Source organism: Populus nigra, chromosome 19 (assembly GCF_951802175.1).
Source record: "Populus nigra chromosome 19, ddPopNigr1.1, whole genome shotgun sequence".
Taxonomy (NCBI): domain Eukaryota; kingdom Viridiplantae; phylum Streptophyta; class Magnoliopsida; order Malpighiales; family Salicaceae; genus Populus; species Populus nigra.
The window spans coordinates 13461917-13485307 of record NC_084870.1 but is presented as its reverse complement, the minus strand read 5'-3'; the positions used below and the strand labels follow the sequence as shown (position 1 = coordinate 13485307).

Genomic DNA, 23391 nt, shown 5'->3' with positions numbered 1-23391 from the left:
CTTTCCTCCATTTTAATTTAGGCCATGTTTGTTTCCCGGAATTCATTTTCCGGGAACCACTTTCCAAACTTTCCTGTGTTTGTTTGCCATTAGAAAAGTTGGTCAACGGAAAACACTTTCCGGTCAACGGAAAACACTTTCTGGTCAACGGAAACACTTTTCGGTCAACGGAAAACACTTTCCAGTCAAAGAAAAATTTGGTTTGATTTCTAGAAAAATGTTTTTCTTTTTGGCTGTGTTTGTTTTCCGGAAAGTGGTTTCCGGGAAACCACTTTCCAAACTTTCTTGTGTTTGTTTGCTATTGGAAAAGTTGGTCAACGGAAAACACTTTCCAGTCAAAGGAAAATTTGGCTTGGTTTTCAGGAAAGTGTTTTCCTGAAAAATTTGGGCGGAAAACACTTTCCGGAAGCTGTGAAAAATTTAGAAATGTCATTATTTGCTAATTATATCAAATTTGATCCTCAAACTTTTGATTGCTATATATAATTTGTTTTGAATATTTATTTTTCAATTTCATCTCTTAAAATTTAATTTTTATATTAAATTTGGTCCTTATTTTTATAATTGCTATTTGCTTTTTTCTTATCATTTTTTTATTGAAATTTTTTATCTATCAAATTTGGTCCTTATTCTTTTGATTTTTACTTATTTTATTTGAAATAATTTATAAAATGTTAATTATTATTATTTTAATTTCTTCACCTTTCATTTTTTTTAATTTTTTAGATTTGATCTCTATTATTTTTATTATTATTTATTTTATTTGAGATAATTTATGAAATTATATTTTTTTTCAATTTCATTCTCATTCAAATTTTTAATTTGTAAGATTTTTTCCTCATTATTTTAATAAACTTGAAAAAATAAAACATTAATAAGTTATTTTCCAGCTCATTTTCCATAACATAACCAAACACTGGAAAGTGTTTTCCAACTTATTTTCCATTACACTACCAAACATCGGAAAATACTTTCCCGGAATTCACTTTCCCGGAATTCACTTTCCCCGGAATTCACTTTCCAAAAGGAAACTACTTTCCTACAAACAAACGGGGCCTTAATATGTAAATGGACATCAACAGAACGCAGAAGAAATCGAAAATACAGATAAATAAATCATGATGAGTGAATCCACAATATGATGTTGGATTTAGACATGTCTTACTTGCTATCTAAATTAATAAAGGTCCAATTCTTCTTTAATTAAAGCTATTTAATCATTAATCCTGTTGATTATTGTATTAATTATATATTGCATTATCTCCTTGCGTGAACCACCACCATCAGCTTGCATCTTCATATATATACAATTGACCTTCTAGACAAGTGGGAGCTAGCTAGCCTTGTGGTGCTCTATAATTGCTTCATTTCTTTTTATTTTCTCTCCTCGATCGGGTCACTACACTTTTTTTTTTTTCTTTTTTCTTCGTTCTGGCTTCAATTCTTTGAATCCAGGAACAAAACCAGAAATAATCTGATGAGCTGCACAACAGCAATCAAGATTCAAAAATATAAAACTTACCTGACGCAGGCGCGGAAGCAATTAAGGACAATAACAATGACACAATGCTAAAATTATTTTAATGAGCAAAAAAAACTGTAGACATGAATCATTACTATCCATAAATAAACGGTGGTTGTCTCCTAAACAGGTTTATAGGATCTATATCTACATCTAAACCTTCAACACGGGTGCATCAATATTATTACCCGGTGTCTTAGATTCTTGATCGACTGTATTGGTCATGCAGGTTTTTAAATATTGGCAGCTTGTGCCATAACCTTGAGGGCTGATGCAGAAGGAAGACCTGGAAGCTCACATGCAGAGCATAACATGTTTACAATAGTATCAATGGATGTACGACTTGGTGGGGTAGGTAATCTATAACCACCGGAATTGAGATGCGGATATTCGAGGAATAAATAACCCTGTAAAGGTTCCACACAAGCAGAGGCAGGCATGGGAGGAATAATTAATTTACTCGAAAAAGAAATCAATAATGGAGACCTCTCTTAACAATATATTCTCAAGTAAGAAAAAAGAAAGATTATTGGATCGAGTACGTCAATCGTCGTTAGGTAGGATACCCTACCTTCCTTCTTATATCACTGCGCCCACCATTTTCAAACCAGCTTTATTTTCCTACTCAGATCAACAATTAATGCCGAATATATATCCAATGATTTTATTTATTAGCTTTTCCTTCCTTCTAACATTAATCTTACATTTTACATTTGAAATGATATATATATATATATATATATATATATATATATATATAGAGAGAGAGAGAGAGAGAGAGAGAAGAGATGGTCCTGAATTGTACATCCTCCTTAATATATGTATGACTTTATGTTTTGAGGTCTAAGAATCCTTTTATAATTCATGCTATGAACAAACACCAAGCTGTCCACGTTCAATTCCCCGGCCGGGGACGAATATGTTAAAATATACTGTGCTGATCAACTAATCAACTAGAGGAGGTCGACCACTTGCATATATATATATATAGCTTATCATCAGATTCAATGTGTCCAGTGACCTGATTAACCACAATATCTAAAGCTAAACCATTTGCGTCTATTATTAATTTATCTGGAAAACCAGAATATCCTCTCTTTTTTGGTGTTAGATTCCGGTTCAAAAACAAATTATTGTCGCAAAGATTTTAATCACTAAAATGATTTATTTTTATGTTAAAAGATTTAATAAGGAGTTAATATTATGTCTTTTTTAACTTTGAAAATACTTAAAAAAACATATATGAGTTCAGAAAAAAATTTTATTTCAGGTTTTGGGTTAATTATAAGTTGAAAGAAGATTTTTAGATAAAAAGACAACATTGTCTTTCCGGCCACACTAGTTACTGGATTCTGGATTCTGGATTTCCAGACGATATATTGTCTTTTTTGTTCCAAGCAACTAGGGTGGATTGATCGTCCACCCCCGTTAAATTGAATAAAATATATTAAAGACCCGTATGGGGGCCTTTTCTTGATTGGGCCAAGTGCGGGCCCAATAGCGCCTGGCTTCTTTGTTTTTTTTTATATTAATGGTTTTTCTATATGTATTATTTAAAATAATTTTTAAATGTAATTCATATCACTTCTTTATGTTTTTTTTTTTTTGGATTTTTTAGCCTTGTTAAATAACTATTATTTTTTAATTATACTATGTGTGTTTAAGTTTTTTTATAGGTTAGTATGATTCATCTGTAATTTTTTTTGAATATTTTATATAGATTAAAAATTTATTTTTTTAATATTTTTAATATGTGCAACCTTGCATAGTATTTTTTTTCTTTTTATTTTAAATTTTATGTGTGTATTAATCTTTTTTCCAGATTAATTTTCATAAAAAAATTCATCAAATACAACCATATAAATGACTTGTATTGCAATATTAAATATCTTGATTTACATTGCTCTCTTGATTTTTCTAATTATATTTTTATTTATCATTAATACTTTCCTTTTCATTTACTTACACAAGATTTATTTAATTGGATACATGCATAATTTTTTCAATTTATATTTATAATTTCTTTCAAGAAAAAACACATTGAAAAATTCTACATATTTAATTTTGTTTTTATTTGAAAGAAGTTAATATATTAAAAGGGTTAATAATGTATTGGTGTGTTATTTTTATGATTTTTTTATAGTGTGTTTTATTTATTTATTGATCATTTTTTATATATAATTTAAATAAAACAAGTTTATTTAGTTAACGGAGACAATAGTTATTGGAATCTTATTTTTGAGGGGGAAAAAAAAGTACTAATAATATCTAAATATTTTAATAGAGAAATAATACGAATGTGCGGAATAGCACGGCATCAACCTAATCCAACAACTACGCATCGTCTTTCATTAGTCTTCTGCAGTCCTGCTCTTGTTTTTGTAGCCCCACCTGCAGCTTGATGGCTCTCTTTTTTCATTTATAAATATCGTCTTCTCAAAAACAGAAACGTCTAACTACTAACTATGGGCCTTTGGCTATTGGATCAAAAGAATTCTCCAGTTAAAAAGTGATTGTTGAGAGTATTTCAGTGTTCACCATTGGATTTCAAGTGCAATGGCCATGAAAAGAACATGCTTATCCTATCCAAATTCTATTGTTGTTCATCATATTAAGCATATACAAAGCAAATTCAGCTATTAAAGAATATCAGGATTCCTCTTTTAATCATTTTCATTCCTCGGTGACTTGTTTTTCTGAAGCCAAACTTCAAAAGTTTCGAACAAATTCATGATTTTTTTGCATCTACGTTCTGTGCCCAAACTCCAGACCAGTCATGTCACGTAGATACGAGGCATTCGAAAGTAAAAAACTAGAAACCAGTCATGGGATTTGACTGAACCTCTGCAACCAAATGCAGTAAGAGAATTGTGAAGGGATATCTTGATTGTGATGCTTTGAGAGAATCTACTGTGTGTCTCTTTGCACTCCTCAAGGTCACCATCACAGGTCTAGCGACCTCACTAACATCATCATCCACATACCTGAGATCAGTGCCATTGAAAATCATCTATCTTGAAACGCTTGCCAATTTCTTGTTGCAAGTCCCTGAAATCCCAGTTTGGTTTCAAGCCTAGCAGGACCTTTTCTTCTCCGAAAATGGCTGACTTCTGAAGACACCTTCCTCTCGCAAACTCTGGCTAAATTGTGCAGGTTCTAGATGACTTTGGAGCTCACGCACTGTTTTGTGAATCTGGGATATAACCTTTTGATTCAAGGCACATAATTCTGATTCTGCAAGTTTTATAACACCAAATTTGAGTTTTCTATTGTTAAAGCATTTCCATTGCTCGATCCTGGCAGGTTGCTAGTGGCATGCGCTGGTTTGCTTGAGCAGTACAGCAGGTACTTGAACAAGAGCACTTACTGCCAGGACTGCTAGTCTTAGGTGGAGAGTTGAATGCTTTAAATTGTCAATCATCTTGAATGATGATGAAGGTGATTGAAATGAAAATTTTGGAGAGCTTAGTTCAGGGAAGGCTGAATAGAAAGATTCAATCTGAATGGAACCCTCAACACCTTGGGCCGAGTCAATCATCTTTTGGAGTTTTCTTAAGGAGTGGTCAGCCTTCTTGATCTTTCGAGAAGGCCATTGTGTGATACCGTGTTGCCTGCATATCCTTTTTAGAGGTAGGGTAGGGAAAACTGCAATTAGAGCAAACAGTGTAAGCACCTTGTTGTCTGTATAGCTTAATCCTAACACACACACACACACACACACAGCAGGGTCTGATAACTGATGACAGCAACGTAGATGAAACAAATGAAACAGTTTTTAAGGTTTCGAATGGTTACATCTTTCATTGAAATGCTAGAGTTTACTTGTAATAATAGGTATAATGAAATGTGTGATTTCAGTTGTAATAAGCGATTTGCTTACCACCAATACTTTGAGCAGCATCTTTAAGGTTTTCTGCAAAATATTGTCGAATAACTTGCAGGATGATTTTCTGCATCTCTTTCTTGGTCTGTCTCTTCTTACCTTTTCCTCTGCCTAATGAGCGACGTCTACTAAAAAACAGAAGAAACTCCATGACACTCATTATTGCTTTTGGGTCTAGAATATTTTTGAAGTTGACCCAACTCTGAAAGTAGTTCCTTATGGTCTAATTCCACCTGAGAGTCATCCTAATCAGTTATCACCTTGAACTCTTCTTTCTTGTGCACAGTTCCATGTCACAGCAACTTTTTCCCCCTTTTTTTGGGCCCCCACCATATGGGCAATCCAAGATGATTCATCTTGTGGAGGAGATGATGCAAAACTCTGATTTTCTCCTGTATTAAGTCTTCCATCAGAAGCAGCTATGATTCTCTAGTTCGGTTCTTCCTTGAGCTCCTTGTCCATGACAAATTTTAAGCTCCAGCAAGCCTGTTTTATAGCAATGGGCAATATCTCCCACATTTTGTTTGTTCTTCAATGTCTAGGCAATCCTTTGGAGAGAATAACTCCAACACAAATTCGGTACGTATAAATGCTTTGGAGGGGAATCACTATGGCAGCACGCTAACCAAATATCATAGCATGGTGAGCTGGATGATAATTTGTCTTCGCTGAAAGCAGTACGTTTTATACATCTCAAAACATTGTTTTTGTATTTTGAATGCTCTCCCCACCAATCCTTGGCCTAGGAATAGCTTATAAAAGCACTGCAGCTTTGTTATGATACTCTAATTTATCAATTTCGTTGCGATCCTTGTGTTTTATCCTTCTGATATACACTTTTTGGTGTCCGTGGAGATCCTTAGAAGCGAGCGCAGATAAGTAGGAGGGGAACATGATTCGTCAGTGTTTCAATGATCCATCCTTGTGGTTAAATAAATATTCATTTGTGTTCCCTAAAAATTATGGATTGAATTCCGAAAAATACTATTGATAAGCAGTAGTAAAGAGTTTTTGCAAACTTGTAAGTGCATACATATAAAGCCTCCCAAATTTGGGGCAGCAGCATCAATGATACACAGATTACTAGTATATCCTAATTAAGCTAAGTTTACAAGTCTGTTACATACCAAATTTTTAGTGAAAGAACCCTTACAAGGAAAGAGTCCAGACTTCCTTCAGAGGCACAATCTCAAGTCCAAAGTGAGACCTGACGAATAAGAAGAGGATGATTCATCTTCCACTGGGGCAGGCAAATTGAGGTCCAACCCACAACCTTCCTTTGCTGTAAGAAAATGAAGTCCTTGATTCATGGATGATGAGTTCTCTTCGCCTTTCTCCCAATGGCACCTCATGTGTCCACCTAGTGCCTGTCCACTGGGAAACATCCTCAAGCATATACTGCACTTGTGCCCTAACACCAACGATGCCTTGCTGTTATCTTCCACGTTCTCCTTCACATCACCACTCCCACTATGATCCTCAACAACCTCACAACCATCACTCCTTGTTAATGCAAAACAACCCTTCACATTCTTATGGCTTGCCCTATGACCCCCTAGTGCCTGGTGTGACCCAAAAACCTTCCTGCAACTTGAACACTCGAAACGAGTACAATTCACTTGATCATGATCTTGAACTTGATGAGAACTACTAGCACCAACCCCACCGCCAAAATCATTACCCTCCAACATTGCTGCACCATCACTATCAGCCAACATTAACAAACAAGAAGCCACCTCATGATCCTCTGCAGTCATCATGTCTTTCCAGTTAGTGGGACTAACAATACTTACTGGCTGATCAATAGGCGAAACGGGCCTACGATAATTGGGAGGTGGATTAATGCCACGCCATTGTCTTTCAGGGTGACATCTCATGTGACCAAAGAGTGCTTTCCATGACCAAAACTTCTTGCCACACTCACTACAAGGTCTTGTGATCTTCGGTGCAGAAGGGTCAGGTTTATTGTAATATTTTGGCCTAGATATTGTATTAGAAGGAAGCAAACTTGGTTCAATCTTGATCAGCCTAGTCCTTTTTTTACGTGGGTTTTGATGGTGGAATGCGGTAGGGATTGAAGAAGATGATGGAAAGCAGAAATCAGGGTCGGGATCAGTATTATGGCTTGCCATCACTGTTTGAGAAGTAAAGCTTATGGAGATTGAACGAGAAAGAAGAACAAAAGAAAAAAAAATGTAACGACAGGAGAAGAGGTTGCTTATGTAGATGTAATGGCAGTTATAGGCAGTTAATAGAATGTGAGGAAGTGGCGGTTTCTATGTGTTTTGTTTGTTGTAGTTATCCACAAGGTGCTTGAAACATGGTGACTCTTTGTTAGCACTAATCAAACTGCCTAACCCACACTAATCTCTCACGTTGAGATTATGGCCATAAAAAGGATTTTCTGCTAATTAATTTACACTAGAATACCAATAATTTACTCTTGGAAAAATTGTGTTTGTCTCCAATTGAGTCTAATTATTGGTGATTTCTGTTTTGTGTTTGGAGGGTGAAGGTGGGAAAATGTGGGTGATGCTTCGCAGGTTGAACCCACTTTAATTATTACAAATATAATATTGAATATTAAAAAATCATTTCAATTTAAAAACTTAAGCCAGCATTAATTTTCTAATAATATTTGCCGAGTTTTTGACATATAAATGGGGAATCTCACGTAGTTTAGATTTTTGAATTAAAATGATGTCTTTTAAACATTCGCACCTGCAAGCTCATATACGAACCCCCCAGTACAGATCTCCCCAACATTAGACCACATGGGTTTACAGAATAAGGTGGAATAATTAGCCATTAACAGTTTAACACAATAATTCAACAGAAGTAATTTAGCGATTAACTTCTGCAAAAGGATATGAATTCCCATATGTCTAGATACTTGTGAACAGAACATAGCTGGGATTGGAATTGGAAGGCAGGGAAAAACAAAAACAAACAATTAAGATGAACATTACTAAACATTATATTACAACACGGTTAGAATTCAGTACTGTCAATAGATTTTGGAGCTAGAGATTAAAGTACGGCTGATGCTGCCAGAGCAATATTACAGCAAATGTCGACAGCCACTGCAGTAGAGTCAAAACAAGTGCAGACGGGTCTTTTTTCACCCCTCTTTAGTCAAAGAGTATATAACACAGTAAGGTATTCCAACATCCTCTTATTTCTCTGACTGGCTTTGATGAGTTGAGGGTGCTTTAAAATTCTTCAACGATTTCCCCAAGACATTTAATATCGCAACACGTTGCAACTCCTTTGCTGTAAAAATTGGGAATGAATTAGAGTGATGTATTAGCCTCCAATAATCTCAAAATAGTGAAAGAGACTAGAATTTATCAAGCATGAACAGACATCATAGTAGCAACAAATGCCTATTTTAATGGTACGGAGAACAAGTAGAATTGAAACAGTTATGGACCTCAGAATAGGTAATGGCACCACCTGTTACAACTTGTGCAGTTACTGTGAAGAAGACATGGCTGACAAATATAATATGACGATTTGCAGAAAACTTGCTCGAAACTAAAGCAAAGCACACAGTCCTACAATAGCATAACTGTGGTAAACTATGGAATTAAGTGTAAACGTTGACAGTCACAAAAGCATAATGAAACTCTAGAGAAGATATAGTTGGCAATCCGGTGACGAGTTCAAGTGGTAAATTATTTAATGGTCTTCAAAATTAGAGATATTTTGCTGTCCATTTCAAATCTCATTGTGCAACTCGTGCAATACAATGCCTATGCAGGCCACATTCATTTACATGTGGTGCACATTAAGCCCACCTCAAACATGCAGACTCCCCTAATCATATCCATATTACAGTTTATGAGGGTTGTGTTTGACCTTACCTTACCATACACACATTCGAAGGAAAACGAAAGGCACGAAGAACAGAAATTCACGTTACCTTCCTCCAGTGAAAGTTGAATTGATCTCTTTTCCAACTCAATTGCGTGTCTGCTAAGCTCAACTGAGGAAACTGACCGAAGCTCTGCAGCAGGGGGGAAAAAAACATTGAGAGAGAAAGGAAATCACTGCTTAGCAGTGGTTAAATACATTATCTCAATTTGAAACTCCAAGACTTACTCTGGGCATATTCCTCTTGATCAGATTCATCCAATTTCTTCAATAATATCTGCAATTGACAATACCGCTCTTCCCAATGCATATTTTTCTCTGCTATTGGATTAGATGAAGGGGCAGTGGAACCAACAGGATGACAACTAGATTCTGCTGGTGCAAACCTTATGCTAGACTGTCCAAGAGGAAGAGGAACTGAAGGTTTTCCAGTTGAACTTATTGGGGGAGCCACAGGCACAGGTGCCAATGCTTGAAAGGAAGAGACTGTTGGCTCCTTTATCTGGGAGGGTTTTCGTTGAACAGTCTCCTCATGATGACCAAGCTTGCCTGTTTCTGCTTCAGATTTCCTGCGGACATAAACAAGATGAGAATTTGGAGCACCACTAGATGAAGATTCATATCGGAGAACTGGAGGGTTCATCAGGCCCTCAGACGATGGTCTCTTGGCTCCAGAAACCTTAAAGCTGTTCATAGTCTGTCCTCTGTCCTTTGATAATGGAGAATTTCCAACAGATTTGGGAATTCTATTTTCATTCTGCACATCTCTTAATGCTGTCTTCTTTAAAACAAGTGGGAATTGCTTATCATGTGTGGACAAGTTAGTATCAGTATTGCTGAGCCCATACTCACTAAATTTTGAATCTATCGTTTGTTGAACCATCTGAAGTAAAGAAAAACGTGAGAGATTCAGAACTTAACTATACAAGAAGTCTGATGATCAGAAACCTTTGGAAACTAAAACTAATAAATGATACAAGCCAAACACAATAAAAGAATTCATTGTGTTTAGTATAATCACCCATGCAAGTTAATAAAGGATAGAAGCTTCAGATTTCTTAACACTAAGTCAATGAACATCGAACTCAAGAAAGCAGATCCAACAAATACAAGTTCTTTTTCCTTTTTAATTCTGATTGAATGACCATTTCCTGAACACTCATCCAATATACTTACTATCAACAAAGCCGTAAGGCAGCATTTTCCTTTTGCATTAGATTTACAAGTAAATCCTAACAAATCATGTAAACTCAAAAGAAAAAAAGAAATTGACATATCCTTCTTCTTTATCTAGAGTAAACTATATGCATATATCACCTTGAAATTTCAACTACTTAACAACCACATTACACAATTAGGGCATTTATTAAGCATAATCAGCAAAAGCTGAGCTCAAAATAACTTAACATTACAGCAACAACAATACCAACAATCAAATCAAGAGAATCCCACAGGTAATAACAAAATAAACTCAATAATTCCTATTCACCTTACATAAAACCTTAATCTTTGAGTAACATTGAAGATAAATTAAGCAGTAGTGGCCAAAAAAACAGAAACCCAGAATATTAAATATAGCAATTTTGAAACATGGGTTCTGTTTATCACCTGGAGAAACAAGACCCATCAAATAAAAATGCAAAATTTACAATAACAACCTAGTCTACACGTAGTTACAAAAATTGATCCATTTTGCTTAAAATTTCACCATTAATCTCCAAAAACAAAAAAACTTCACAGAAAGAAAATAAATGAGAGATTAAGAGTAATATACTAAGGAGAAAAGGGGTTAGAGAAAATTTGGAATTCAAAGCAGAGAGGGGAAGGCATTATTACCTTAGCTCATCGAAACGCAGTGTGCGAAAGCGAGTGAAAGACAGAGAGAGGGGTTTCAAAAGCCAAAGAAGCTTTGGCTCTAAAAAAATAGTTAAGAGATTTATTATTTAGCTCTCTAACTTTTTAGTATCTCATTTTAACCAAAGAAGGTTTGGCTATTTATGTTTTGTCCCAACTTTGAGTTCTCTTTTTTTTTCCATAAAGTACCCCGAAGTTACTCCAATTTTTAGAATTTGGTCCAGCACTTCCTCTTAAGAGCCTTTTAGTGGGACCGAAAAACAACTAAAGGTGATTAATTTGTGCTATAAAGTTGTTTTTCTATTCTTTTTATTGATTAATCTGTTTATTATGGGGACTTGTCAATGATTTGTACACATTTCCAATGTAAGACACATTCACATGATTATTTTTTTCCCTTGAAGAAGTGTAAATTGAGAGCTAGTGAGGTGAAGGAGCATTGCCCTTTTTTATTAGACTCTGTTTTAGCAACTGAATTTTTATGTCATGAGTCTTGATTCTTGAATCTTGAGGTCACTGAAGTTAATCTTAATTGAGGAATTAGAACTGCAAAACCACCACCAAACTAGTGCATGTGTTAGGATGAGCCTTCCATGAAGCCTAGGCTTGCTGAAATGGAGAATCCAGTAGGGTGCCTCAAAGGCTCAAATTGCTTCTGCTTCCATGGTAATCATATACGATAATACTCCCTATTGGATGAGTATTTGATAACACTCCTCTGTTTTCCGTGGTGAGTTTTACAGTTGACTCTTGAGGGAATGCCAACCCTGGCTGCTCTTAATTTCCTGGTATGGCTCACACCCGTTCAAGTTCAATGTTCAAGTGTTAACGTTCCACCAGCCGCATAGCAGAGAGTATTATTGCCAGCACAAAACCTTGATGACGTATTTAGCTTTGAAATGTTCCCAGCTATCCCTCCTCCTTTCAAGAAAATATAGGTTTCCACTTTTCTCTAGACCTTGTCACAGGTCCTACCCGTTTCAAAGCTTGTGAAGTTTGGACATCTGATAAACTAAAGCCACAAAGCATTCAGCTTTGCACAAGCCCACGGCCACGGGTTTAAGCTTGTACATCAACATTTTTTACCACAAGTTAAACATGAGGAAGCTAGGCATACACCAGACCGGCCACCTCATGGAATCTACGAAGGCACAGCTCTAGAATGCACTTACCTTACCGACAAAGCTTTCAAAGCAAGTTATGGCATGGCTTGACAAAAGAGAAACGGTAAACATCAACAAAATGTAAAAAATTGGCGGAAAAATATCATCTCACAGTTTAATCCAACAATGGTACTCTTAATGGCCAAATGAAAAAGATCATAGAGCAACCAAGTAATTTGAGCTGTAAAATACATTCACTGTCGATCATTAATAAAAATTTCTACATAGAGAAAGGAGGTTTCGAAGAAACTGAAGAAAAGGGAAGAGAGGAAAAGGAGGATCAAATGCAGTTGCCATATGAAAGAATACCACTTTGTACATTTTTTTTATTTTTTTTCTACTTTTGTGTCCTAGCAGCGGCAATTCTGCTATAGTCGGTTTTCAGAGACTTAAACATGGAAAAATATGAACCCTTGCTCAGAAAGATCCCTTCTTTCATTTCCAACGTTTTGCTTTCAAAAAGAACTCATTGGCCAAGATTCCCCAGAAGTCGCTCTACTGCTGCGTGTACATTTCCAGCTGTAGCCCGCAATGCCCTGATATTCTCTTGGGTATCAAAGAAACCCATTTCTTGTAGTTGTGATAGTTGAGTTGCATAAAGTTCTTCTGGGGGTACTACAAAAGCAACAAAAATTTCAGTGACGTTCAGTAATTGCCATGAGGTAATATTACATAAAGAGAAAAAAGGTGGAAAGAAACTAACCATTGGGTTGGTTAGGTACTAATAAGCTGCCTGCTCCAAGACCACCAAACATGTTCATCAACATGTCCAGCCCAGTATTATTAGGTGTTCCTGTTAATTCAAGAAAACTTTAGCATAATCTTAATAGGGGAAACAGACAAATCTGCCAAGGTCATAGAAGCGCTCATGAAATGCTTAAGAAAATTCTAAATGCATTCACTAGATTTCTTGCTTCCTTGGGTACCTGTAGGGGCGCCAGGCTGTGCTGATTCCCTGAAAGTGAGCAAATACAGGATAAGCAATGACTAAATAGAGATCTGATTTTGTCGCGCAATGGAAGCATAAATTACAGGTCCTTTAATGATCTCAACACTAATATAATTATAGGCAACTAAGATTTCAGCCATGGAAAATAACCAAAAACAAATGTCCTCACTTACTGAGTAGCCTGCTGTCGGAGCTGCGGAAGAAGGGACTGTTGTAAAGCTAGCATTTGCTGTTGCAAATAGAGGAGTAACAAAGGGTCAAAGGTAGAAAACAAATTTAACCTAATGCAGCAACTATCGCATATATATATATATATATATATAGAGAGAGAGAGAGAGAGAGAGTAGAGTTTTTTATTCCATGTTTGGACTGCTCAAAGTAGCATACCTGCATTGTTTCAGGAGAAGTTAATTGGCGAAGAAGCTCAGGATTTTGCATCATCTCTCTCAACTGAGGATTTGAATCAACCATGCCACGTAGTTGGGGATTAAAGTTGAGCATCTAAAATTCAAAAGCAAATTGTCAAAACTGAACCCAGACAATGAATATCATATAAGCTAAAACCCTTTCGATAACAATAGTACCTGGTTCATATATTCAGGATTGGAGAGTAGGCTTTGCATCATCTGTGATACAGCTGGATTTTGCAACAATTGAGTCATTTGATTCGAATCAGGCATGCTATTGAACAAATTGTCCATTCCTGGGACACCAAGCCCTCCCAGACCCAAACCACCAAGACCTGATGCCCTCCCAGCAGGATTTGACCTCGCAGTAGAGTTTGTCTGGGTTCCTCCTAGCAATTCACCATTTTAAACATCAAGAATAATTCAATTATCATTTAAAAACAGTAACTTTACAAGAGTTTCTTCCAGCAAAGTGCAATTCAAGATATTCAAGATCAACTAAGTAAATGTGCAAGAGCAAGAATTCCTCAAGACAAGGAACTACGTTTCTCAACCTAAAAGTTTCACAGGCATCTACATAATGATTATCATTTCTCTGTTAGAACTTCCTGAATTGGATCTCAGAGTATGGCTTTCGAGCATAAAAAAGATATCTAAATGATTTTCCAGAAGCAAAGAGGTGTGAAGCTCACCAGCAGCATTGTTCCAAGGGTTGGGCAGAGGGTTTGTATTAGGAGCAGCAAGCCCTGTGGTTGTTTCAGAACCAGTGGCTGAAGGGTTGTTTGAAGCATCCCTGACTTGAGTCCCACCTTGGTTCCCCAATAGGGTTGCAAATGGATTTGAACCCAAATCATTGCCAGCATTTCCACCCATTGTTGTGGCATTTAAAAATGGTTCTTGAACATTTTCATACATTCTCCGGAGCATGTTAAATCCTTCAGGAGTTGATTCAATATTACTCATAGCCCTGTCAGTGTGTCGCATCATCTCACGCATGAGCTCAGGGTTTCTAGCAGATTCTAATGTCTGTCTAAGAATGCTTGGATCATTAAGAACATGTGCAAGCTCAGGGTTTCGGTCCATAATCTCACGCATCTGAGGATTGCTCATCATCATGGACCGTATTAGCTCAGGGTTATTCATCAGGCCCTGCATAGCAGGTGTATTCATTATTTCCCTCATCATGTCGGGATTCTGAGTCAGCCGTTGCTGTACTTGTTCCAATTCAGGAAGCCCATCTCCAAATAGAGCAGATGGGCTGCTGCCACCTAGCGAGCCAAGTCCAGGGAACAAAGATGCCCCAATACCAGCACCCCCAAGTCCAAAGGCCCTACCTTCATTGGAACCAACACCCCGTGTAACCCCTGTTGTAGTATCAGGATTTTCAGGGTTAGCAGCAGCGACAGGAGCAGGAGCTGATGGAGCAGGGGAAAAACCACGAACCATATGAATGGTGTGATCAGCTTGCAGACCTTCAGCAAAAGTAAAGAACAAACAATTCAATCGTCAACCCTAGGATATGGAGAAGCAATTGCATTAGGATGTTCACTACTTTAATAACTACATTTTTCAATTCATCATAGAAAAATTATCAGTCAGAAAATAAAAATACCCAAATCTTTAATTTTCTAATCAAGAAAATCAATCAATAGGAAGCTCTTATCATCATCATCTAGCCATTAAACAGATAGAAGCACTGCCGCATTTTTCTTTTCTTTCCCCTTTTAATGTAAATCAACCACACAAGGGCGAAAAATCCTACCTTTTTCTTTTCAAAATTCTTGCCCATTCATTATCAGACCCAACAATTGCTAAGAGTCCCATTTCTCACTCAAAAATATATAAAACAAAAAAAAAACGATAATACAAGAAAGAAATGAACTCACCATAGCTATGAAGGGCCAGGTCATCCTTCAAAATCCGACCTTTATAAATCAACCTCTGCTGATCAGGTGGGACATCACAATTTTGAGCCAAGAGAGATTTGAAAACCCCAACCGTTGATTCCAAGTTCGTCCTCACAGTAAATTTTGTACCATTAGAGCACCGAATATTAATCACCACAGCACCCTCCTCTCCCTGCCCTTGCTGTTCATTAATCACTTTTGACTCGCTCGAATCGCCAGCAGCTCCCATATTATTATTATACAGAACAATCAATCAAAAACCCTAACCCTGCAATCAATCAATTAATTTTCTTTTAACAAAAAAAAAGAGTGCGATTCCGTTTCTGTGTAAATGTGAGATCGAAGTAAGAGAAATCAAAGAGGAATTGGAAATCAGAGTAATTGAAATCAAAGTAAATTGGGAAGGGCAGAGAGAGAGATGGGGCGATCGAGGGTTTCGAGTTTTTATGAGGTTTTTTTATATATAATAAATGTAGAATGTTCTTTTCTTTTGCAGGAAGTTTACTGTTTTTTATACTTGAACTCTTGTAGCATGTAGGTATATATACACATACGTATTTGCTTTATTTAAATGACTGTTTAGTTTGGAGGTGTGGTAATTTTTAAAAAAAATATAATTTTTTAAAGTATAAATTATATTTTATAAAAGTAAGAAATATATATATTTTTTATGTAGATCTTTTTAAAATAGATCAATCAGACATTCAAACCAAACACCCTTTAAATCAGGTTAAAAAACACAAATTTTTAAACAACAATTCAAATCAATTTAAATTAATATATTAAAATTTTAATTTTTTTAATTAATATAGATATTAGAGTCAATTTGTGTATTATCAATTAATCTTACCTGTCATAAAATTGATGTTAAATTCTTAACTTGAATTATGACATCATGGCCCGGGGGTTTATAAATATAGTTTGGTTTTTATTTGTACTTATAACTAATCGGGTCTAAATAATGATTCAATCGAAACTTTGTTAGAAGTTTACTTCTTTTTTTTCTGATATGGTGAACAACAAATAGTCGCGTAAAATATCCATCTAGATAATGATTACTGGGATAGCTCAAAAATCAAATCAATATTTACTATATGATTTTGATCATATCAATCCATCTTTACAATAAACTTAACCAAAGCAGTCCCTCTACTCCTAATTTTGTCATGTATAAACCTTTTGATCTGTCATCCTCGTTTAAGTTTGATCAATTCAATAAATTGATAGTTTTTAGTCGACCTAAACGAAGATGATGGAAGGAGGGGTTTATAGTATACTTATCAAAATTAGGAGTGAAGGAGTTGATTTGGCCAAATTTACTATAAAGAGGTTGATTTGATCATAATCATATAGCAGATGGCATCCTTTTTTTCTTTCTTTTTTCTACTATGATTTATGGATCTGATAATAAATTTGATGTGCGATTTCTTACATGTAAAAGAACACTACTCACAAAAATCGATTTGGTCTAATACTATATTTGAATTATCCAAATTTGAATGAGGGTTGGAAGCTTCAATAAGAAGAAGATCAAAGGAGTGTAATTCTTTACAGTCTTCTTCTTGATCAGGAACCATTATAGCCATGGTACTTGAGGAGTACCGTTGTCTGCGACAGCTCTCAGAGCTTCTTCTTGATTAAGAACCATTAGCCTGGTAGCTTCTTTTGAGGAGTAACCTTCTTCTAGCTTGCATGTAGCCGTCTTCTACGAATGAATGATAATTTATCACCAAAAAGAAGAGGTAACTATTGAATGCCGAATTCTTTATAGGGATTAATGAGGGAGGGAGGGAGGGAGGGAGGGGGAGAGACTAGAGAGAGATTTCTTTGGAGAACAATAATATACGAGACCAGTTATATATGCAAATATACAGAGAAGAGAGTACACAGCCGGCAGAGTTTAGCCCAATTAAAGCAGGAATATGAATTCCTTTCTGTATTAGGATTTTGAGATTTTATAGTCTGTTCTAAATATTTTGACAGACATGGGTATGTATCCATAATATCAGCATTTTTTTTTTTAATCTAACGTTAAAGGTTAACCTATGTAATTAATTTATAGATTAGCCAGACATCAACTGAATCAACAAACAAGTACCAAATGAGTTGTCTCTCATTTGTCTGATAAAAAAGCTTGGTTAAAATTACTAGATGGCCAGCCATTTATTTGCTTTTGGCAGCCTTTTATAAACATTTCTATCATCACCAGAATTGTATTGTAAGAATTTCTTACGCTGGTGTATTCACAGTACATACACAGTCCTATATAATGGTGCAAAACAAAAAAAACCATATTGAGTGCTGGACACACAGGAAAAGGTTGTGCTATATACCCTCATACACACAAGCAGGCATCTCTCTATAGGAAGCTAGATATGATCAATCTGTTAATTTGGTGCAAGAATTTCATGGAATGTGTCCGTACTTACTCATATGCTGTAATATAGAATTTGCTTTCCTTTGAGCCCTGTTGGTTCCACTTTTTGTAAGCTCTACCAAATGTTCATACACTCCATACTGAAGTGCTGCTAAGATGATGGATGAATTGTGCAACCCCAGCTGGAGAAGGACCGATAGGGCGCATTCCTTGTTCTTGGGAGTCCCGTTTCTTATGATTTCAACAAGGGTTTTGATGAAAGATAGTTTGCCGATTTCATTTCTCCCTTGAGGATGTGATGCCAGGAGTAAAAATATGGAGAGGGCTTCGTCGATCATGCCAAGGTTTTTCTCCTCGAGCAAATGGAGCAATGCTGGTATGATACCTGCTTTAATGGCCCTGGACTTGTTGGTTTGGTTAAAAGACAAGTTGAAGAGTGCAGTTGCAGCATCCTTTTTACCTCGTATAGTCCCATACTGCAAAAGGTGTACCAAGGGACGGATTCCATTCGAAGCTCCAATTAGAACTTTGTTCTCATCAAGCATTGACAAGCTAAACAAAGCTGCAGCAGAGTTTTCTCTAGCTTCATTTGTTCCATGCTGCAGAATTTCAACTATAGCAGGAATTGCTCCCTCTCTGGCTACAAGTATTTTGTTTGTTTCATCAATTGACAAGTTCAAAAGAGCTGTTACAGTGTGTTCTTGAATGTTGGGATCTTGATAGGACAAGAGCTGAACCAACGGAGGAATCCCTCCATAGCTGGCAATCAAAATTCTGTTGTCTGGATTCTCCTTTGCAAGCATTCGGATCTTCTTGATGGCCTCTCGTCGCACTTCAAACTCACAGGAGGACAGATTTTGAACCAAGGAAGAGATTTCCTCTTTAAGCTCAGCAGAAACGCCATCAGAACCTAAACAAGCATCCTTCTTGGGTAGTTCATAGTGATTTTTCTCACACCATTCCTGTATAAGATTCCTGAGTGCAAAATTCGATGCTAGAGACAAATGACCCAAAGTTTGACCAGTCTTCGGGCAGGTTCGATGATTAGAATTTAGCCACTTCTGTATGCTCTCTCTTTCATAAGTCTTTTAAAACAAAAGAAAAATCTGGTTCAGCTTCCATAGAATAATAACTGGGAAATTTAAAATTTCTACCTCAGTTTCTGTAACATTAAAACTTTCTTAAAAAACTTGTTTATTCAACTGTGACATGTCTGATCAAAAGGATTTTAGTCGCTTAATGTGAGATTACCTGTCCAGTTGCCACAATGACAGGATCCACCATGATCTCCAGAGTAATTGGACATAGGAATTCATGAGGGATAAGCAAAGACCGACACCTCTGAAGGCTTTTCGAAGAAAAAGGGCCATCAAGAACAATGGTTTCATCAACACCAGCAATCTGTTTGAATTTTCCCAAAAGGTCATTAATTTGCTGGATGCTTTCAGCGTTCTGAACCCCTCTCTCTTTAACTAGTTTCCTGACTGCTATTTCTTCTGCTTTCAAGTCTGGAATAGCATGCAGCTCTAACTTGATGGCCAGTCTCTCTAGGATTGCACTATCTGCATTTCGGTCATCCCTTTTAGAAAATACAACCATCATATCCATTGCCAGTTCTATATCCTGGGTGTCGGATCGCTTCTTTGCTCTTTTAAGTTGCATCCGTGTTAGCTCAACCTGAATCATATCAATAGCACAATCACACATGTAAAACTGGAGATATGATTCAATTGGAATTTCAACTAAGAGCTCAAAATGTATTTCCCAATTATCAATAACATAGTCCAATTTTCTACGACAAGTTTCTACTCCTTGAATCACAACATCTGCATTGTTATGTGAAGGATGAAAGCGGTTATAACGTTTGGCAACATAATAGACAATTCACCCTACAACTTCTGATAATGCATTGAAACAGAACCGTTAGCAACTGTCAGAAACCCACGATTGCGAAATGGACATGAGACTACATGATATTTTACATAAGCAACATGGCATGCCTAAGCAAAGACATCATTAAAATCAATCTGGTAGTAAATCATCATGACTCCTTTAGAAGATGCGAACAAAATCGGTTGTTCACCCCATCTTCTGTCAAAGGAGGCTACTAGACTCATGCAATATTACTCTGCATAACTCGGTGCCATAGCTCGATTTACAACGATTTTTTCACAATCGAATATGTGCCAAAAGGCCAGTGCTCCATAAATATGTACCCTTCCTTTTCCTTTTTGACATCAAAAATGAAATGACAGATGGGAGAACTAAATTTTGAGCATTCCTAACTTCCCATTTCAGATTCAATCACAAAATTTGAAGTATGTGACAAGATTTAGCACTGTCAAAAAAGAAACCATAACCATATTCTGCCAAATCTTTCTCTGAACTGTAGCCCTAACCAAATGGGGACTTAACTAATTACTCCAGAATCCTCAAGAAACACCAAGGCAAAAGGGAAATAAAAGACAAGAAGGAGAAGAAGACTTACTTGCTCTTTAACTTCAACTGAGATCCCTAGCTCATCATAGGGCAAATCATCCAAAGCCTGATTTAATTTTTCATATACAGCATGAAAGCTACTCATCACTGCTTCACTCTCCATTGCCTAATTGAGTCAAACACAATCCATAAACACTTCTTGATCACCCACAACAAGAAACACAAATCCACTAGGAAAAACCAAGAGAGAGACAAGAATTCAAAAGACAAAAATGAACACTGACCAGATAAATCTTGCTTCCACAGCTACATTTCTTCAACAACTTCTTAGCACCCAAAAGGGCCTTCTTTAAATTATCCAAACTAGTTTTCAAACCCTCACTAGAAACCAATTTATAATTACCAATCTCCTTTATCTCCTCCAAAAGAGGAAGTAGTAGCTTCAATCTCCGCACGAAGTTCAAGCACTCCTTTCTTTGTGTCCTCCTGTACCCCACATACAATCCAACGGCCTCAATCACATCCATCATTTCCACCACAACATCAACTTCACCTCCACCATTGGATGAACTTGACACGCCTGCCTTCTCTCCTCTTTCCATCACTCTCTGCCTCTCCATTTCTCACTAGCCACTCAAGCTAAGCTCAATGTCCTAAAGGGGATCCTTAACTTTCTAAATATATCTTAAATCAATCAACCCAGTTACTGAAAAACACACTAATATTAGTATAATAAACACGGATTGATCCGGAAAAAAAAATAAAAAATATGTCAATCAACACATGGCTGGAACCAAAAAACAGATGCATAGATTCCTCAAGAAAAGAATGTGAGAAACAGAAGCAGCTAGCTAGGAAGCTTGAAACAAGGATTAATGCTTTGGAAATTTGCAAAGATACAGTTAAATCTTGGAAGATATACGCGTGTATGTTCATGTGCTATGTCTATATCCAATCTGTATGGCCTGTTAATGTAACTGTGAGTTACATGCACGAGAGAGCCTCCATTACAGGCTTTGATTTTTTCGGCGGCCCTTTGGCAAGGTTATTTAACCCAGCCGGTCTGGCAGGTTAAACCGTGATCTAATTTATTTATAATTTAATTCAAATAAAATAAAAAGAACTGTTTATTTCTTTTAAAGAAAATTGAAATTATATCTTCTTAACCTTCTTAAATCTAAGATTAACCCGCTCGAGCCTTGCACAAGATCCACCCATTTGAAGTGAGTTTTTTTCTTTTACATAAACCACCCGAAATATAAGGGGTTTTTTTTTATATTTTTATTGATTCTCTATTTGTTTTTTCTTATTTAATTCAGCCATTAATTATAGGATGGTTTGCTTGAATTATTTTTTATGTTACATTGCATCCATTTAGAATGACATAGGAACTGATCACGTGCTTTTCTAACACATGAGCGAAGAACAATTAATAAATTATAGTAAGAAATTAAGTAATTATAGCATCACCAGAAAAGATTTAAGGATTCATTTCATTGTGATACCAATATTTGAAATAACTTAATTATTATCTAAATAATAAATATGTTGTGTTAATATATAATTTATATTTTAAGAAAATATTTAACAATAAAGATGAATAATAATAAAGAATTAAATCTTGTGAGTTTATTTCTTGGAATGGGATTGACATGCACAGACGTGTTTCTTAGGTTTGCAGAGAATTATAAAATAAAAGTATACATACGAGTTATTGTGAAGATATATATAATTTATGAAGTTTACATTTTAAATAATACAAATTGCGAATAAAATGGAAGGGAAATTGAGGAAGTGACGCGGTTTTAAGACAAGGAGACGCGTTTTCACGTGCGACTTATCTGATGTCGTGTGGATCCAAGGATCGCTCCCCCACTTTGTTTTTTGTTTTTTTTTTATTATTTGTTTTCCCGGTTGGGTCCCTTTTTTTAATGGCTTTTTGCAAGGAACGAACATCCAGGCCATGTTTGTAATTTTTAAGAAATTATTTTTAAAACTTTCATGAATTTATTTGTTATTAAAAAAGATGATTAATAAAAAATATTTTTCAGTCAATGAAAAACACTTTTCAGTCAAAGAAAAATTTTACTTGGTTTCCAAGAAAGTGTTTTTCTTTTTTACTATGTTTGTTTTCCAGAAAATGGTTTCCGAGAAATCACTTTCCAAACTTTCATGTGTTTGTTTGCCATTAGAAAAGTTGGTCAACGGAAAACACTTTCCAGTCAAAGGAAAATTTGGCTTGGTTTTCAAGAAAATGTTTCCCTGAAAAATTTGGGCAGAAAACACTTTTTAAAAGTTGTGAAAAATTTAAAAATATCATTATTTGCTGATTATATCAAATTTGATCCTCAAACTTTTGATTGCTATATATATTTTGTTTTGAATATTTATTTTTTAATTTCATCTCTTAAAATTTAATTTTTATATTAACTTTGGTTCTTATTTTTATAATTGCTATTTGCTTTTTCCTTATCATTTTTTTATTGAAAAATTTTATCTATCAAATTTGGTCTTTATTCTTTTGATTGTTACTTATTTTATTTGAAATAATTTATGAAATGTTAATTATTATTATTTTAATTTCTTCATCTTTTAATTTTTTTATTTTTTATTTGATTTCTATTATTTTGATTATCTGAGATAATTTATGAAATTATATTTTTTTAATTTTATTCTCATTCAACTTTTTAATTTATAAGATGTGTTTTTTATTATTTTAATAAACTTGAAAAAAATAAAACATTAATAAGTTATTTTCCAAGTTATTTTCTGTAATATAACCAAACACTAGAAAGTATTTTTCAACTTATTTTTTATTACACTATTAAATATCAAAAATTATTTTTCTAAAATTTATTTTATAAAAAAAATTATTTTTCACCGAACAAATATTGTTTTATAGAGTTGAAGATGAAAAATATCGTAAAATGGGTGCAATACCATCCCCCTTGCACGCGCGAGTTCCAGAACACACAGTCACTATGTCGGTACTGTCCTGAAAAACACGAGCACAT

The 23391-nt window shown here is 35.5% G+C and overlaps 4 protein-coding genes across 4 annotated transcripts; all 4 read right to left on the bottom strand.

Annotated features, from left to right (window-relative positions):
* Positions 1-6580: 6580 nt before the first annotated feature.
* Positions 6581-7537, bottom strand: LOC133679844 (zinc finger protein ZAT3-like). The gene is made up of 2 exons (XM_062102554.1): positions 7087-7537; positions 6581-7023 (listed from the first exon to the last, which is right to left on the bottom strand). The coding sequence occupies exons 1-2, from the start codon at positions 7535-7537 to the stop codon at positions 6581-6583; spliced, it is 894 nt and encodes a 297-aa protein (XP_061958538.1).
* Positions 7538-8341: 804 nt separating this feature from the next.
* LOC133679319 (uncharacterized) lies at positions 8342-11236 on the bottom strand. The gene is made up of 4 exons (XM_062101869.1): positions 11118-11236; positions 9510-10164; positions 9331-9414; positions 8342-8678 (listed from the first exon to the last, which is right to left on the bottom strand). Exons 2-4 carry the CDS (start codon positions 10162-10164, stop codon positions 8581-8583), a joined length of 837 nt encoding a protein of 278 aa, XP_061957853.1. The 5' UTR covers positions 11118-11236; the 3' UTR covers positions 8342-8580.
* Positions 11237-12412: 1176 nt separating this feature from the next.
* Positions 12413-16061, bottom strand: LOC133680080 (ubiquitin domain-containing protein DSK2a-like). Its single transcript, XM_062102896.1, has 8 exons — positions 15541-16061; positions 14347-15126; positions 13832-14043; positions 13635-13748; positions 13421-13476; positions 13225-13253; positions 13002-13091; positions 12413-12913 (listed from the first exon to the last, which is right to left on the bottom strand). Exons 1-8 carry the CDS (start codon positions 15788-15790, stop codon positions 12765-12767), a joined length of 1680 nt encoding a protein of 559 aa, XP_061958880.1. The 5' UTR covers positions 15791-16061; the 3' UTR covers positions 12413-12764.
* A 1634-nt stretch (positions 16062-17695) lies between these two features.
* On the bottom strand, positions 17696-21425 carry LOC133679290 (U-box domain-containing protein 15-like). Its single transcript, XM_062101833.1, has 4 exons — positions 20662-21425; positions 20427-20543; positions 19190-19615; positions 17696-19023 (listed from the first exon to the last, which is right to left on the bottom strand). The coding sequence occupies exons 1-4, from the start codon at positions 20995-20997 to the stop codon at positions 17968-17970; spliced, it is 1935 nt and encodes a 644-aa protein (XP_061957817.1). The 5' UTR covers positions 20998-21425; the 3' UTR covers positions 17696-17967.
* Positions 21426-23391: the final 1966 nt, after the last annotated feature.